The sequence below is a fragment of the Conger conger genome, chromosome 7, assembly GCF_963514075.1.
Source record: "Conger conger chromosome 7, fConCon1.1, whole genome shotgun sequence".
In the NCBI taxonomy this organism is placed as follows: domain Eukaryota; kingdom Metazoa; phylum Chordata; class Actinopteri; order Anguilliformes; family Congridae; genus Conger; species Conger conger.
Window position 1 is genome coordinate 63,537,351 of NC_083766.1, and position 13,584 is coordinate 63,550,934.

The 13,584-nt window shown below is 44.9% G+C and overlaps 4 protein-coding genes across 6 annotated transcripts in view; 2 read left to right on the top strand and 2 right to left on the bottom strand.

Annotated features, from left to right (window-relative positions):
• c7h17orf49 (chromosome 7 C17orf49 homolog) overlaps positions 1-555 on the bottom strand; it is a 6,296-nt gene extending 5,741 nt beyond the window's left edge. Inside the window, 1 exon segment of the mRNA XM_061248888.1 lies at positions 1-555. This exon segment is cut by the window's left edge and continues 116 nt beyond it. The gene's annotated coding sequence lies outside the window, so the exon portion shown is untranslated.
• rnasekb (ribonuclease, RNase K b) overlaps positions 1-5,976 on the top strand; it is a 12,998-nt gene extending 7,022 nt beyond the window's left edge. Inside the window, exons 1-3 of one of the 2 annotated variants that reach the window (XM_061249078.1) lie at positions 3,152-3,361; positions 4,491-4,573; positions 5,066-5,976. In XM_061249078.1, the coding sequence (XP_061105062.1) occupies positions 3,284-3,361; positions 4,491-4,573; positions 5,066-5,210 (306 nt within the window). In that variant the 5' untranslated portion in view covers positions 3,152-3,283 and the 3' untranslated portion in view covers positions 5,211-5,976. Of the gene's footprint in view, positions 1-3,151; positions 3,362-4,490; positions 4,574-5,065 lie in introns of those variants that run through there. The other variant, XM_061249079.1, reaches the window with a different exon arrangement.
• Positions 5,977-6,526: 550 nt separating this feature from the next.
• med11 (mediator complex subunit 11) lies at positions 6,527-8,427 on the bottom strand. Of its 2 annotated transcripts, none has more exons than XM_061250152.1 (4): positions 8,319-8,427; positions 7,694-7,801; positions 7,089-7,219; positions 6,527-7,009 (listed from the first exon to the last, which is right to left on the bottom strand). In XM_061250152.1, exons 2-4 carry the CDS (start codon positions 7,761-7,763, stop codon positions 6,866-6,868), a joined length of 345 nt encoding a protein of 114 aa, XP_061106136.1. In that variant the 5' UTR covers positions 7,764-7,801; positions 8,319-8,427; the 3' UTR covers positions 6,527-6,865. The 2 variants fall into 2 exon arrangements, with proteins under 2 accessions (XP_061106136.1, XP_061106137.1); XM_061250153.1 differs by having other exon boundaries at positions 8,252-8,393.
• Positions 8,428-8,561: 134 nt separating this feature from the next.
• si:ch1073-143l10.2 (uncharacterized protein LOC565165 homolog) lies at positions 8,562-12,153 on the top strand. Its single transcript, XM_061248098.1, has 6 exons — positions 8,562-8,774; positions 8,959-9,022; positions 9,426-9,495; positions 10,703-10,776; positions 11,472-11,723; positions 11,904-12,153. The coding sequence occupies exons 1-6, from the start codon at positions 8,687-8,689 to the stop codon at positions 12,079-12,081; spliced, it is 726 nt and encodes a 241-aa protein (XP_061104082.1). The 5' UTR covers positions 8,562-8,686; the 3' UTR covers positions 12,082-12,153.
• Positions 12,154-13,584: the final 1,431 nt, after the last annotated feature.

Consider the following 13,584-nt stretch of genomic DNA (forward strand, 5'->3'; position numbering starts at 1 on the left):
TTGTCCCGTTATTTTAACTACCATCGACGATCATGACAGGTTTGGATAATCTTTAAAACTCGCATAGGTTATATTTATATTTATACAAAATCAGAATTCGTACTCTGCTCCAAGGATGCACTTAACTGGCTTGCTATTCGATTAGCCAGTTAGCTAGCAGTGCTACCGCAACGAAGGTTTCTGTGGGTTTTCGTCTATCTGGGTTTAGGTCTTGACGGAAAACCCAGGCCGACTTTGACAAATAATCACGCTTTGATGTGTAAATACAGCTTTGCTGACAGCGTTTCACGGCGCATTCTTGCAACAACTGGAAAACTAAGTTAGCTGCAAGCTAAACAAGCCGTTCATTCAACAATACCAAAGACACAACATAGGCCTGTAAGTAAGTTTTAAAATCCCTTCCACAAATTCACCGGCGTGATTTCAAGCCGACTGTGACTTTACGCACCTCTAAGTTACCACATTTTAAAAGTTGCGCTTATTAAAATAATTACACAAATAAGAAACAAAAATAACACAACCGCCTCGGTGAAACATTCAATTACCCAGAATGCCCTGCGCACTTCAGTTTTGATTGGTTGAAGACACTTTATCTTGATCTCTGATTGGCCAGAAGCGCTGTTTGTCAATTTCTTTTGAATTCACATACAGTAACAGCAGGCCTGCATTTCTAATATTTCACAGTCGACAGGTGGTACGCAAGATAAAAAAAAAAAAAAAGCGTCACTATTATTTCCATAATACAAAAAACAATAATTGTATCTCCATTACATCCAAATCCCAGGTGACAAAGTGGTAGAGCGTGTTATCCTACAGTCATCAAAAGCAATAGGCCCACTTCTGTCATTTCTCATTTACCTTATATTTTGTTAGTTAATGTTAGGATTTTTTCTCTGGTAAAAGGTGCATTTCTACCAACCAAAAACTGTCACAAGTACCTCCTTATTTTAGTTTTGTGTACAGTATGGCTATTTATCTTTATCTTCGTTTCATAATTTACTGTTCTTTTTGAAAAATAAAAACTGTTTAATAAAAATAAAAACTGTTTAAACAACGTAAGCATCGCCCATTTTCTTGACACAAGCTTAAAAACGACATACCCAAAATAAAATAGTTACTATTCTTGAACCCTTGATTACAATTATAATCCTGGGGCATGATCAATCTGAAAAGGGTTTGCTGCGGTTTGTGTGCTGAACGATATTTATTTTCTCCCAACGGTGTACAACGTTTTACAACAGGCTTTGAGGTGTAGATAATCATGTAGATCTATTCGTTAAAGCTGGAGAATGCCCTCTCACACGCTATTGGAGTAAACCGTACTCAGTCAGCCCACGGTTTGCAACAAGATGTTCAACGCGCCTCCGTTTCTGTTTAAAGAAACGTTTTGCTTCCTTTGACCAGGGCTGAACGTGGCCCTGGTGTCTTCTGAAAGGTAACCCGGATGGGGGTACCGCATTTTCTCTGCAACTAAATTACAAATACTGGTCAGAGACGGTTGTACTTGGGCTCTTTGTGTTCGAGAGAGCCTATACGAGATGTAGGTAATATAATTTCTGCATTGTGCAAGTACTTTTGTAGCTAAACAATGATAATTCCTCCAGATAAATTCTAAGTAAACTATGGACATTCTATCAACATTTCTGCGAGTTGGCACATTTTTAGAATGCATTTGGTCTGCTGTAGGCCTCCACTTGTCATGATAAGGACAATGGCATTACATTTTACATTTACATTTTAGTGATTTGGCAGACGCTTATAATCCAAAGTGATTTACAAGTGCATAGGTTCTTCCACAAGTTAAAGCATCACATCCATAACTAGTAAAATACACATGAAGTGCTGTTCAAAAAATACAGTCATCGCAAGTGCAATTTTTATTTTATTTTTTGGGGGGGTTAGACAAGAGGGATATCAGAAAGGGGGGGGGGGGGGGGATCAGGAGGGAGGACTAAGGTACGGTGACAGTGGTAGGCAAGTCATCGGTTTAAGAATGGTAAGAAAAGCCATGGGAAGAGATAACAGAACCAAGAGACATGGTGTATTGAGAGAAGAGGAGAGGACCAAGAACTGAGCGCTGTGGGACTGTAGGGTGTGGGGTGTAGGGTGTGGTGTAGGGTGTGGCATTACCATTACTGGAGGCGACATGGCTCAGGCAGTAAGAGCAGTCGTCTCATTGGCTCAGGCAGTAAGAGCAGTCGTCTGGCAGTCGGAGGGTTGCCGGTTCGATCCCCCGCCCGGGTTGTGTCAAAGTGTCCCTGAGCAAGACACCTAACCCCCAAATGCTCCTGACGAGCTGGTCGGCACCTTGCATGGCAGCCAATCGCCGTCGGTGTGCGAGTGTGTGTGTGTATGAATGGGTGAATGAGAAGCATCAATTGTACAGTGCTTTGGATAAAGGCGCTATATAAATGCCAACCATTTACCATTACTTTTATTGTAGTATATGGATTTAAGGTGGAAGGTGAGGTCTCCCCCACATTTGTTTTACCACCTACATGTTACAAAATACAGAACTGTTGTCGCTAAAGCAATGGCATGTTAAGAGGTTATACAGATAGAACAGTGAGATTTAACGCCTTCAAACGGTATATTCTGTTACCATGTTGATTGAAAATTGCAGGCTGAAAAAAGGAATGAATGCACCGGGACCCCATGAGACTTAAAGCGTTCATTTACATGCATTGTATGACATATGTGTTTACATGGTTTGCTTAGGTTTCCAGATTAGATTTTATTAACAGCATAGCTACAATAAACAACTACAATACCAATGAAAAATGAACAAATAATGATACGAAGAAAATGAACACTAACATCGGATTTGAAGGTCCATCTCCTCTCCTTAACGTCATCTCCCCACCAGCTGACACATCACGTGATCTTTATAAAGTCGGTACAATGTTTGCATAATATGGGGGACAGTTACCGTTAGTTGGTTAGTTACCGTTGCAAAATAAAATTGTAGTACACTAGAAACACCCTCAATATGAATACCGAATTATATACAACATTATGATATTTATGTTAAGATATAAAATTAGTATTTCAAACCCATTTGTCCACCAAGCCAATTAACCACAAAAAGCCGACAGCGTTGAAACATCCCCTATAATAATAGTCTCTTCCTCGACGAGCTCGCCCGACTGCTTCCGTAAATAGCCGAATGACCAATCTGTCAGCTGATGAAGGGCTCCGGTCGTCGTTTAAAAAATCGAATGTCTTTTTTTTAGGGCAGAGAAAACATACAACCGCCTTAGCTTGATAAAACGTGACAGAAATCATGCCGTCGCTTTTATTTTGTGGTCCAAAACTGGCTGCTTGTGGAATTGTGCTGAGCATCTGGGGAGTTGTTATGCTGGTAAGGATTCAATTTTGTTCTTGCTAAGGTGGTAAGCTAACAAGCTAGCAAATGTCTTCGTGTAAGTTAGTTAGCGAATTGAAGTAACGTTCAGCTAGCTAGCTAATAAATACAACTGTAGCTACATTACGAATATTATTAGTATATCTAGTTGTCGTTATTAAACCAGGATGGTTTTGAGGAATTGTCTGAAACTGTGGCGGTCTTTAGCGTAGTTCGTTAGCTTGATAGACTGGTGTTATCCATCGATTTCTGGTTAATGTGAATTTGCCATATAGGTAGTAGATCAGCTACATTTAATAACGATCGCCATTGACATTGGTTATGTGATTGTACGGTTTAAACCTAAATCCCAGTAGAATGCTAAGTGTAACCTATCGTTAGTTCGCTAATTTGCTCGCAGCTCGGTAGATGGGGTAATTTGTCATGAAAGATTGCAGCTAGCTAGCTCACATTGGTGCGTAAATTTCACAAAGATCCGCGTGTAGTTCTGTTCGTACGTGTTCAGTTTGCATGAACAAAATTGACCTGTTCTCGGAACACATTGACTGGCGATTCACCAATCACATTGTTGCCTAATCTTGGCAGATGTAATTTCAGTGATTTATCACGAAACGCAAAAGGGGAACCCTGACCATCTTTCACGACTTCTGCTTTTGTGGAATAACACGGACTCACTGGATTCGTTTTCGAGTAGCTTATAACAGAACATCCAGAGGGTGGCTGAACTATCGCTTCAGTGTACAAGTGATCAAATGTAAAACCAGCAGTGCGACTTTCCCGATTAATAACTGGCTCAAACTGTAATCGAATAGAACAGTGTTTCTCAGCTCGCCCTCAGATGGTTTTTGTTCTTACCAGGAATTTACACGACTGATTTAGGGGCTGAACCAATCAAACCACCAAAAACACCATGTTTGAGTTCCTGGTTACAACAAAAACCATCTGGCCAGTGGGTCCCGAGGACTGGAGGTGGGAAACACGAGAATAGAATGATCATATAGCAGTGAGTACCAAGAGGTTTTTAACCTTGAGGGTCTTGCGTGGTAAAATAAAGGTTAATAAAATAAAATGTTGGATAGCAGTGAAGGCCCTGTTTCTCAGACTGGTCCTGTGGGCTCTCTCCCAGGTGATGCTGGGGATCTTCTTCAGTGCGCACTCCGCCGTGCTGATCGAGGACGTGCCCTTCACAGAGGAGGACATACACAATGAGTGAGTCTCTGCTTCTCCCACCTCCTCCCACCTAGCCAGTCACCACGGACGGCAGCCCAAGGGTTGCCCAAAAGGTCCGCAGTTACCATCTCCAGAACCCCCCATGATCTGCAGCCCTGCCTAGGCCCTGGGTGGCAGAAAGGCTGAACGGTGCCGTCCTGTGAAATGACTCTGGTCACAAGGTCTTTTCCTTTCCCTGTCTGTTGTTTTGTTCTTCAACTTGCTGTCTTGCCTTTTTTCTGGAAGCCTTTGTTGAAAGTTAAAATGCCAACAAGAGGGTACTTTGAGGAAAGACGAAGAAGCAAAGTTATCAGGTTCAGCTGAAACTGTATATTATATGGATTTTTGCAGCCGTTTCCAGTTGAGTTGTTTTATCCAATGAGTTCCAGGTTAATTTGGCACTGGCATTATTTTCTACACGGAGAGATTGTGTGAGGGCTGTATCATTTAAACATTCACCACTTTATGCCGGTTTCTGCTTTGTCTCGACAGTAAAAACCCACCACAGACGATCTACGGACTGTACAACCAGGTCGGCTACAACTGCTTCCTCGCGGCCGCCATCTACGTGGTGGTGGGGGGCGTGTCTCTCTGCCAAGTCCGGCTCAACAAACGCAACGAGTACATGGTGCACTAGCGCCCCCTGCAGGAGGGAAAGCACTGCCTCGCCACGAACGGGAGAAGCAGAGATTCATCCCCTTTTTAGGCGGAGCACAGACCATTCCGATTTTTATAGATAACTGCTTGATAACAAATTAATTTACGACATGACAAAGTAGCCCCTTACCATTCCCAAGAGATGTAGAGTAATAGTGTGTATATTTGTGTCCGTGCCCAAAATGTACAAGATTAAAAATGTTTCCCCTCTTGAACCACATCCTTGCTGTAAATGTTTGCATGTCCAAGGTTATTTTACACATGAACTAGTATGCAATGCAGAAAATAAATATATATATATTTAAGTATTAGAATAATATTGTATATAATATTAATATAGTCGTATCATACAATAATATTGTAGTCATGAACAGCTTGAAGTATTTTAAATATCCATCCGGGAGGATGTGTGCTTTGTTTGTTTTACATGTGTCCCCGGTGGAAATTAGGCTGTCCAGGCAAGACGGCTCTGCCTGTTCAGGTGTGGGAGTGTGAGAGTGAGTTCTGTTTGCACCCATAATAATCCAGTAAGAACAATGTATTCCACTGTTTGTTCCTTAATCCAGGTGTGTATAATTCTGAAAGGGCCTGCCCAGCTAGACTGGAGGTGTGCGTTTAAAGTATTTATTGTGCAGTGGTGTGGTTCCACAGACGGCAGTGGTTGTCCGTGAGCGTGGCGTCAGTTTGTTGATGTTTTTGGGCCCAGCTGTGACGTGTTCCGCAGTAAACTCTGGATGTCATGGAAACGCAGTGTCCGAGTCCCTTCTTTCAGGAGAACGGTCACCGAGGGCAGCCATGTTGCTTTCATCAAAGCGTGAATCACACCGATAGGCCCACTGGCAGGAGGAAGCGTTCTGCCGTGCACGTCGCTGCCTTCTGCACTGTACATTTACATTTACATTTTAGTCATTTGGCAGACGCTTTTAATCCAAAGCGACTTACAAGTGCATAGGTTCTACCATAAGTCAGAGCATCACATCCAGAAACTAGCAAAATACACAGGAAATGCTGTTCTAAACATAGTTGTCATCAGAAGTGCATTTTTTTTTGTTTTGTTTTTTGGGGGGGGGGTTAGACAAGGATAGGGATATCAGAAAGGAGGGGCAGGGGAAATCAGGAGGGAGGACTAAAGTAGCCTGTAGGGCCTGTAGGCCTGTAGCCTGTAGGGCTTCCTGCAGTATTTCCATTGCAAAACACTGGGAATTTTCCTGGACTTTACGCTTACAAAACTCCCCCAAATGAGCACCACAACAGACAACTGCCACCCATTACTGCCCACTTAAAAAAACATACAAATACAGTGAGCAATCATATTTATTAAGAAATTCTGAGAAAAAAAAAAAAGTTAAAATATTTATTAAAGGAGAAAGGAGCTGCCTCAAATAACGACATTTATACAGTTTGTGCGTCAGCGTGCGTGTGTCTCAGTCTGTGTGAGAGTGTGTGTGTGTGTGCGTGTGTGTCTCAGTCTGTGTGAGCGTGCGTGTGTGTGTGTCAGTCTGTGTGTGTGTGTGTCTCAGTCTGTGTGTGTGTGTGTGTGTGTGTGTGTGTGTGTGTGAGAGAGTGTGTGCGCATGCGTGCGAGTGTGTGTGGGTCTCAGTCTTTTGGGTTTGGGGGTGCAGTGTGTGTGCGGGGTCAGGTTTGGGGGTCCAGTGTGATCTCGCAGGTGCGCCCCAGCTCCCCCAGTTTCACGCGGGCGTACTCCGCTCGGTTGAGGGCCATTTGACAGTCCTTCCGTGCCGAGTAGGTGGAGCCCTCATGGGGCTGGCCCGTCGCCACCTGGCCGTGAAAACACATTCATAATAAGAAGAATAATAATGGTAATAATGTCAGGGGTGTCTACCTGAGGGGCACATACCTGTGTGAGGTAGCGTATTTGGGAGCTCAGTTCACTCTCCACCCTGTTAATCGAGCTGGTGAACTGGCTGAGTTGTCGGTCCAGGGAACTTGCATTGTGCTTCTCCTTTGAGAGCTCCAGGACCACATTTCCTGGGGAGGGGACAGACAGGGAGAGCACATTACTCAACACCTGTTACTACACCTGTACATCAGGAATAGTGCTCCAATTGCTCAATACCACAATTTAAATGCACGTGACATCATGACATCACAATGTTATCTCTCTGCCTTGGTAATTCAAATGAGGACATGCTCTATTCCCACGAACACTAATCCTTTCAGGATCTCTAAGCGAGATCATGCCATCACAACAAGCAGCAAGAAAAGCAGAATCACAATAAACAACAATATAAAATGGAGAATTTATTGAAACAAATTCTACACCGTCACACACTCGCAGTATATAAAACTTCCCATGCCTGCTCCACCGCCTAGCGCACACCCAGGTGCCACAACTGCACCCTGCGATAAGCGCATAGTTTGCGTTCCTCGCACTGCGGCTCTAATTTTAACACTGTGGAGACTTCCAGCAAAGAGCCGAGCGGGCCCCTGTAGTATACACACCTGCACACTGCAGTACGACGTGGATCTCCCGCTCCACGTCCTCCAGTGCCCGGAGTCTGTCGTTCGCCATCACCTTTTCCCAGCACCGGGTTAAACAGACTCGCTTAACTGTGTGTGGTAAGAAGGGGGCGCGGCTGTTAGCCCATGTTAAACTCTGTAGCACGTAAGCACGTGAAATAATCAAACAAGCAACCAGCTTGTACGAGTTTTAGCTACCAGAGCAACTTACGTCATCAAACGCAATAGCACTGAAGCGCCAGCTAAGACACCTGGCTAGCTCATCCATTTCACAAATAATTTACAACAAAAGTGTATACGAGTTACAGCGCAATAAAAGCTATACACCTGTAGCTGGCTATGTACACAGCTACAATACACAGTTGAATAATTAGAACAGCAAGTGCACGACTGTCACTACTGGCCCGCTAACGATAGTGTATAATTACAGTAAGTTAGCTTAATTCCAATGGAAATGCGAGGTAGGCTGGCTAGCCTATAGCTCGGTAGCAACCAAGACTGCGATGGCTAATACAAAGACTCATATCATTTCTCATTTACCTTGGCTTTAATGCAACATGCGTCTGCAAAGAAAACAAGTCGTGAAATGATATTGCGGATTTATCACCTTGTATGTATATACCAGTTTCTGCACCCTCCGTTTGTCGCACACTGACGACGTAATCAGTGCGTTCTGCGATTGGTTACACGGAAAGCGCCGAGGGTCAATCTGTGCCGTGAAAGTAAAAAAGCAAACCTATAATTTTTTTGCTGCCAATTATGTGCAAGGAGTATGACGCGTAGACTGGCGTGATTAATTGATTAGTCGTTTAAAATTTCGACAACGTGGGCTATTCTACTTAACATTAAGTAAAACGGTTTTAATTGGAGTAATGGCCCAACTCGTTGTTAAACAGACACATTAAGGATTGAAACTAAGAAATAGAAACATTTATTTTACATTTAGAGAAAATAATCCCGTTCGGAACTGAAGCAATGGAGAGGTGGAAGAGTCATGTCCGTGCGGAGCTTTTCCAGAGAGACTCTCAACAGAAGCAACCCTTCAGCGGCCTCATTAACTCATGTAAGCATGAGGTTGCGTCTGAAAATCTACACAAATTTGTCTCACCCTATGTAGCCGACAGCCAGTTATGTTTGCGTGTTTCAAATTGTGTTTTAAAACATTTATTATTGTATTGTGCTTTGCTGTCATTATTAACATGTGGTGGGTCTTGTGAAAGGCGATAATTGCATATCTTCGATTTTAGATTCCCGGTTGGCGGAGAAATGCGAGTTACACGAGTGCTTTTGGGTGGAAAAGCAGGATTCCGGGTAAATAAACCCCGTAAACACCCGATACTCACATGTGCAGATAGGCAGGCAAAATCACTGATTTGTAGATCAGTAGATGGACAACAGGGCTGCAGGATTTTTCAAGCCATATTTACTGTACTGTGAAAAACAAATGTCCACCTAGAGCTGACACTAAACTTTCTAATTATATTTAAACTTGTTACCTGTTTAACATTAACAGCCTTTACTTTATAAAATGCCACTGTGAAAACAGGTAGAATATGTTTATACTAGACCAGCTGTTATACTTAACAAATAATAATAAAAACAATTTAACTTGTCAAGTAGGACTACTAGTAAGTAATACTAATAACAATAATAATCATCATAAGAAGAATAATAGTATATACATGAATAAATAATTGTGTCTCCTCTGAGGCAGCTTTGTGGAATCTCCAGAAACACTGCAGTTCCAGCTTCTGTTAAAGGAGGGAGAGCAGGTCAGAGCGAAGGTGTGTTTACCTGCTGCCACGCACACACTCACACTCACACACTCACACTCACACTCACACACACACTCACACACTCACTCACACTCACACACACACTCACACACACTCACACACTCACTCACACTCACACACTCACTCACACACACTCACACACTCACTCACACTCACACACACACTCACACACACACACACACTCACACACACACTCACACTCTCACACACACTCACACTCACACACACACTCGCACACACACTCGCACACACACTCACACACACACACACACTCGCACACACACTCACACTCACACACACACTCGCACACACACTCGCACACACACACACATACTCACACTCACACACACACACACACACTCACACGCACACGCACACGCACACACACAAACACACACACTCACACTCACACTCACACTCACACTCACACTCACACACACACACACACACTCACACACTCACACACTCACACACACACACACACATACACACATACACGTACACATACATACACACACACTCACACACACACACACACACACACACACACACACACACACTCACACTCACACTCACACTCACACTCACACATACACGTACACATACATACACACACACTTACACGCGCGCACGCACGCACACACACACACACACACTCGCACACACACTCACACTCTCACACACACACACACACACACACACGCGCGCGCACACACACACACACACACACACACACACTCGCACACACACACACACTCACTCACTCACTCACACTCACTCACTCACTCACTCACTCACTCACTCTCACACACGCACACACTCACATTCACACTCACACACACACACACACACTCACACACTCACACACACTCACACTCACACACACATACACATACACATACACATGTACACACATACACACACACACTCACATACACAAACACACACACATACACACACTCACACACACTGACACACACTCACATACACACACTCACACACACACTCTCACACTCACATACATACACTCACACTCACACACACACACACACACACACAGTACCACCCACTACAAGATGTAGTGTGTAAAGAAAATGTTGTATTGTACAATATAGTACTTCACCACTTGGGAGACTGGGGGATATATCCATGTGTGTAACCCCCCCCCCCCCCCCCCCCGTGCCTCCCTCCCCAGCTCTCCCAGAAGGTTTTAGACGTGATGAGCTCCCTGTACCTGAAAGAGGCGGAGCTGCAGTACTGTCACTCACAGTGAGTAAACAGCCAATCACAGCAGTGGAGCGATTGATTGATTGGTGAACCAAGATGCCGTTCTCTGAGAAGCTTGTTCTCCCTCCCCGCAGTAACACAGACCTCAGATCAGTCCTCTGCAGATAGACACTGTGAGCTGCAGGTGTTCATTTCCCAAGTACTGATCTGAGATCAGACTGTTGCACCTGAGCACAATCACCATGGGTCTCGTGTTTTTTAGTTCTCCTCTCTTTAGAGCAGGGGTGCACAACTTCGGGTGCTGACGGCTCTTTAAATTGCCCTGGTTCAAGCCTGCACTTGAGCACAGTAAAATCATCAGGACACACTTGCAGCTGTAGCCAGTGCTCATACACATGTCAGATAAGATGGAGTCAGTTGTATAATTAAGCCCAGAAGTCAGCACAAAATCCTGAAATGGATCGGCCTTTGTTGTGCACCCCTGCTTTAGAGAAACGTGGAGGTACCCCTGCATGTCTGGAGGAATTCAAATGGAGGCATGTCACCATATCAATAACACATAATCAGATGAAATGGCAATCTCGTCCTGAATGTTGGTGAAAAAATTCTTTATTTTAAAATTGTCAATATTCTGCAGAAATGGTATTGGTGGTGAAAGGATGAAAGTATTTAAAATAAAGTATTTTAAGCAGACGCACAGACACACAGCAGGTTTTCTGAGCTGTTCTCCTGTTCAGGGTGTCCCGCTACCACAAGGAGGCGCTGCTCCTGGCCAGGAGCACTGCCGCGCTGCAGACCAGCCTATCGGAGTGCGAGTATGCCCTGGAGAGCCAATCGAAGGAGCTGGCGGCTCTGCGGGCGGAGCAGGGGGCTCTGGGGGCGGAGCTTCTGGCGGTGCGGGGAGAGATGGAGGGGCTGCTGGGGCGCTGGATGGAGGAGAAGAGAGGAGAGGCAGAGCGAGTGAACGAGCACAACAGCAGGCAGGAGCGGTGAGACGGACATACAGGGCATGGGACCGCGTACACACCAGAACCGCTTTCATAATTATCCTCTTCATCTCTTGGCTTGACAGTTGACAGCCAATGTGTGCATTTGACAGGGTGTGTGAGTAAAGGTGTGCATTTGTCCATCTGTTAGAGTAAGAGTGTTTGGCCTGCTGTCACCACTAGGTGGCAGCGGTTCACCAGCCGGCTCGCCCAGCAGCAGCAGAGAGGAGAGCAGCAGAGAGGAGAGCAGCAGAGAGGAGAGCAGCAGAGAGGAGAGCAGCAGGGGAGTCTGGGCAGCACACCTGGGCTGGAGCCCCTGGGCACAGCCGCAGCCTGCGGGAGCAGACCTGAGCCACTCTGATACGTACACACACACACACACACACACACACACACTCATACACACACACACACACACACTCATACACACACACACACACACACTCATACACACAAACACACTCACGCACACGCACACGCACACACACACACACACACTCACACTCACACGCTCACGCACACACTCACGCGCACACACACACACACACACATACACACGCACACACGCGCACACGCTCACACACACACACACACACACGCTCACACACACACACGCACACACACACACACAAACACACACACACGCACACGCACACACATACACACGCTCACACACACACACACACACACACGCACACACACGCTCACACACACACGCACACACACACTCACACTCACACACACACACACGCGCGCTCACACACACGCTCACACACACACACGCTCACACACACACGCTCACACACACACGCTCACACACACACACACACACACACGCTCACACACACGCTCACACATGCTCACACGCGCGCGCGCACACACACACACACACGCTCACACACACACACACACACACGCTCTCACACACACACACGCTCACACACGCTCTCACACACACACACACACACACACACACGCTCACACACACACACGCTCTCACACACACACACACACACTCACCCACACACACACACACACACCTTTGACCCCTGTGACCCAGGAGGAAGCAGGAAGCTTCCGGCCTCTGGAGGGTCATGGGCTCAGAGCCCAGAGTCTGCTCCGGGGCTCAATCCCCATTCCTCACTCTGGTAACAGTCGCTCCTGAATCACCAGAACCTGTTATCCGCCTTAAATGAACACCCTCCGGTATAAGTGCATGATGCACAGAAATAAGAAATTAATCATATATATTTTAAAGACTTTATTTAAATTTTTTCCCTGAAATGCTGTACAAAATAAAGTAGCAATATGAATCATCCAGTGTTTTGTTTTTCTCAGTTTTTTTAAATTGAAGTTTCTCAGTTTTTGGAATGGTCACCATAATCTCGTGAGAACCGCAGTGCTGACGTCATCAGTGAGATCTACAACTGTGTCCAACCGGGGAATCAAACCAGCAACCCACAGGCTGTGTAACCATGATAACATCATGCTTTTGTAGTCAAAGTTTTATTAAAGAATGTTTATTTACTCCACTGGATGGTAGGCAGTGACCTTTGTTTTAAATTAACAGAGCTGTTTATTTTACTTTTTATTCAGTGATTTGTAAAAATAGCGTATTTTCTGAAGCAACAGTATGAAGCCAGATGCGTTTTTCTCCCTGGACACACACACTCACAGGCAGGTTACAGGAGTAACGCGGTAATGTGGGTGAACACGGCACTGGCCGGGGCGGAGTCAGTGTGGCACAAGACGGTACAAGAGCAGTGCAGAGAGGGTGAATTCTTCCACTTTAATAAAAAAGACCTTTTTTTTCTTTTTTTTCTTTTTTTTTTTACAAACCAAAAAAAAAATGGCAGCAATGTCT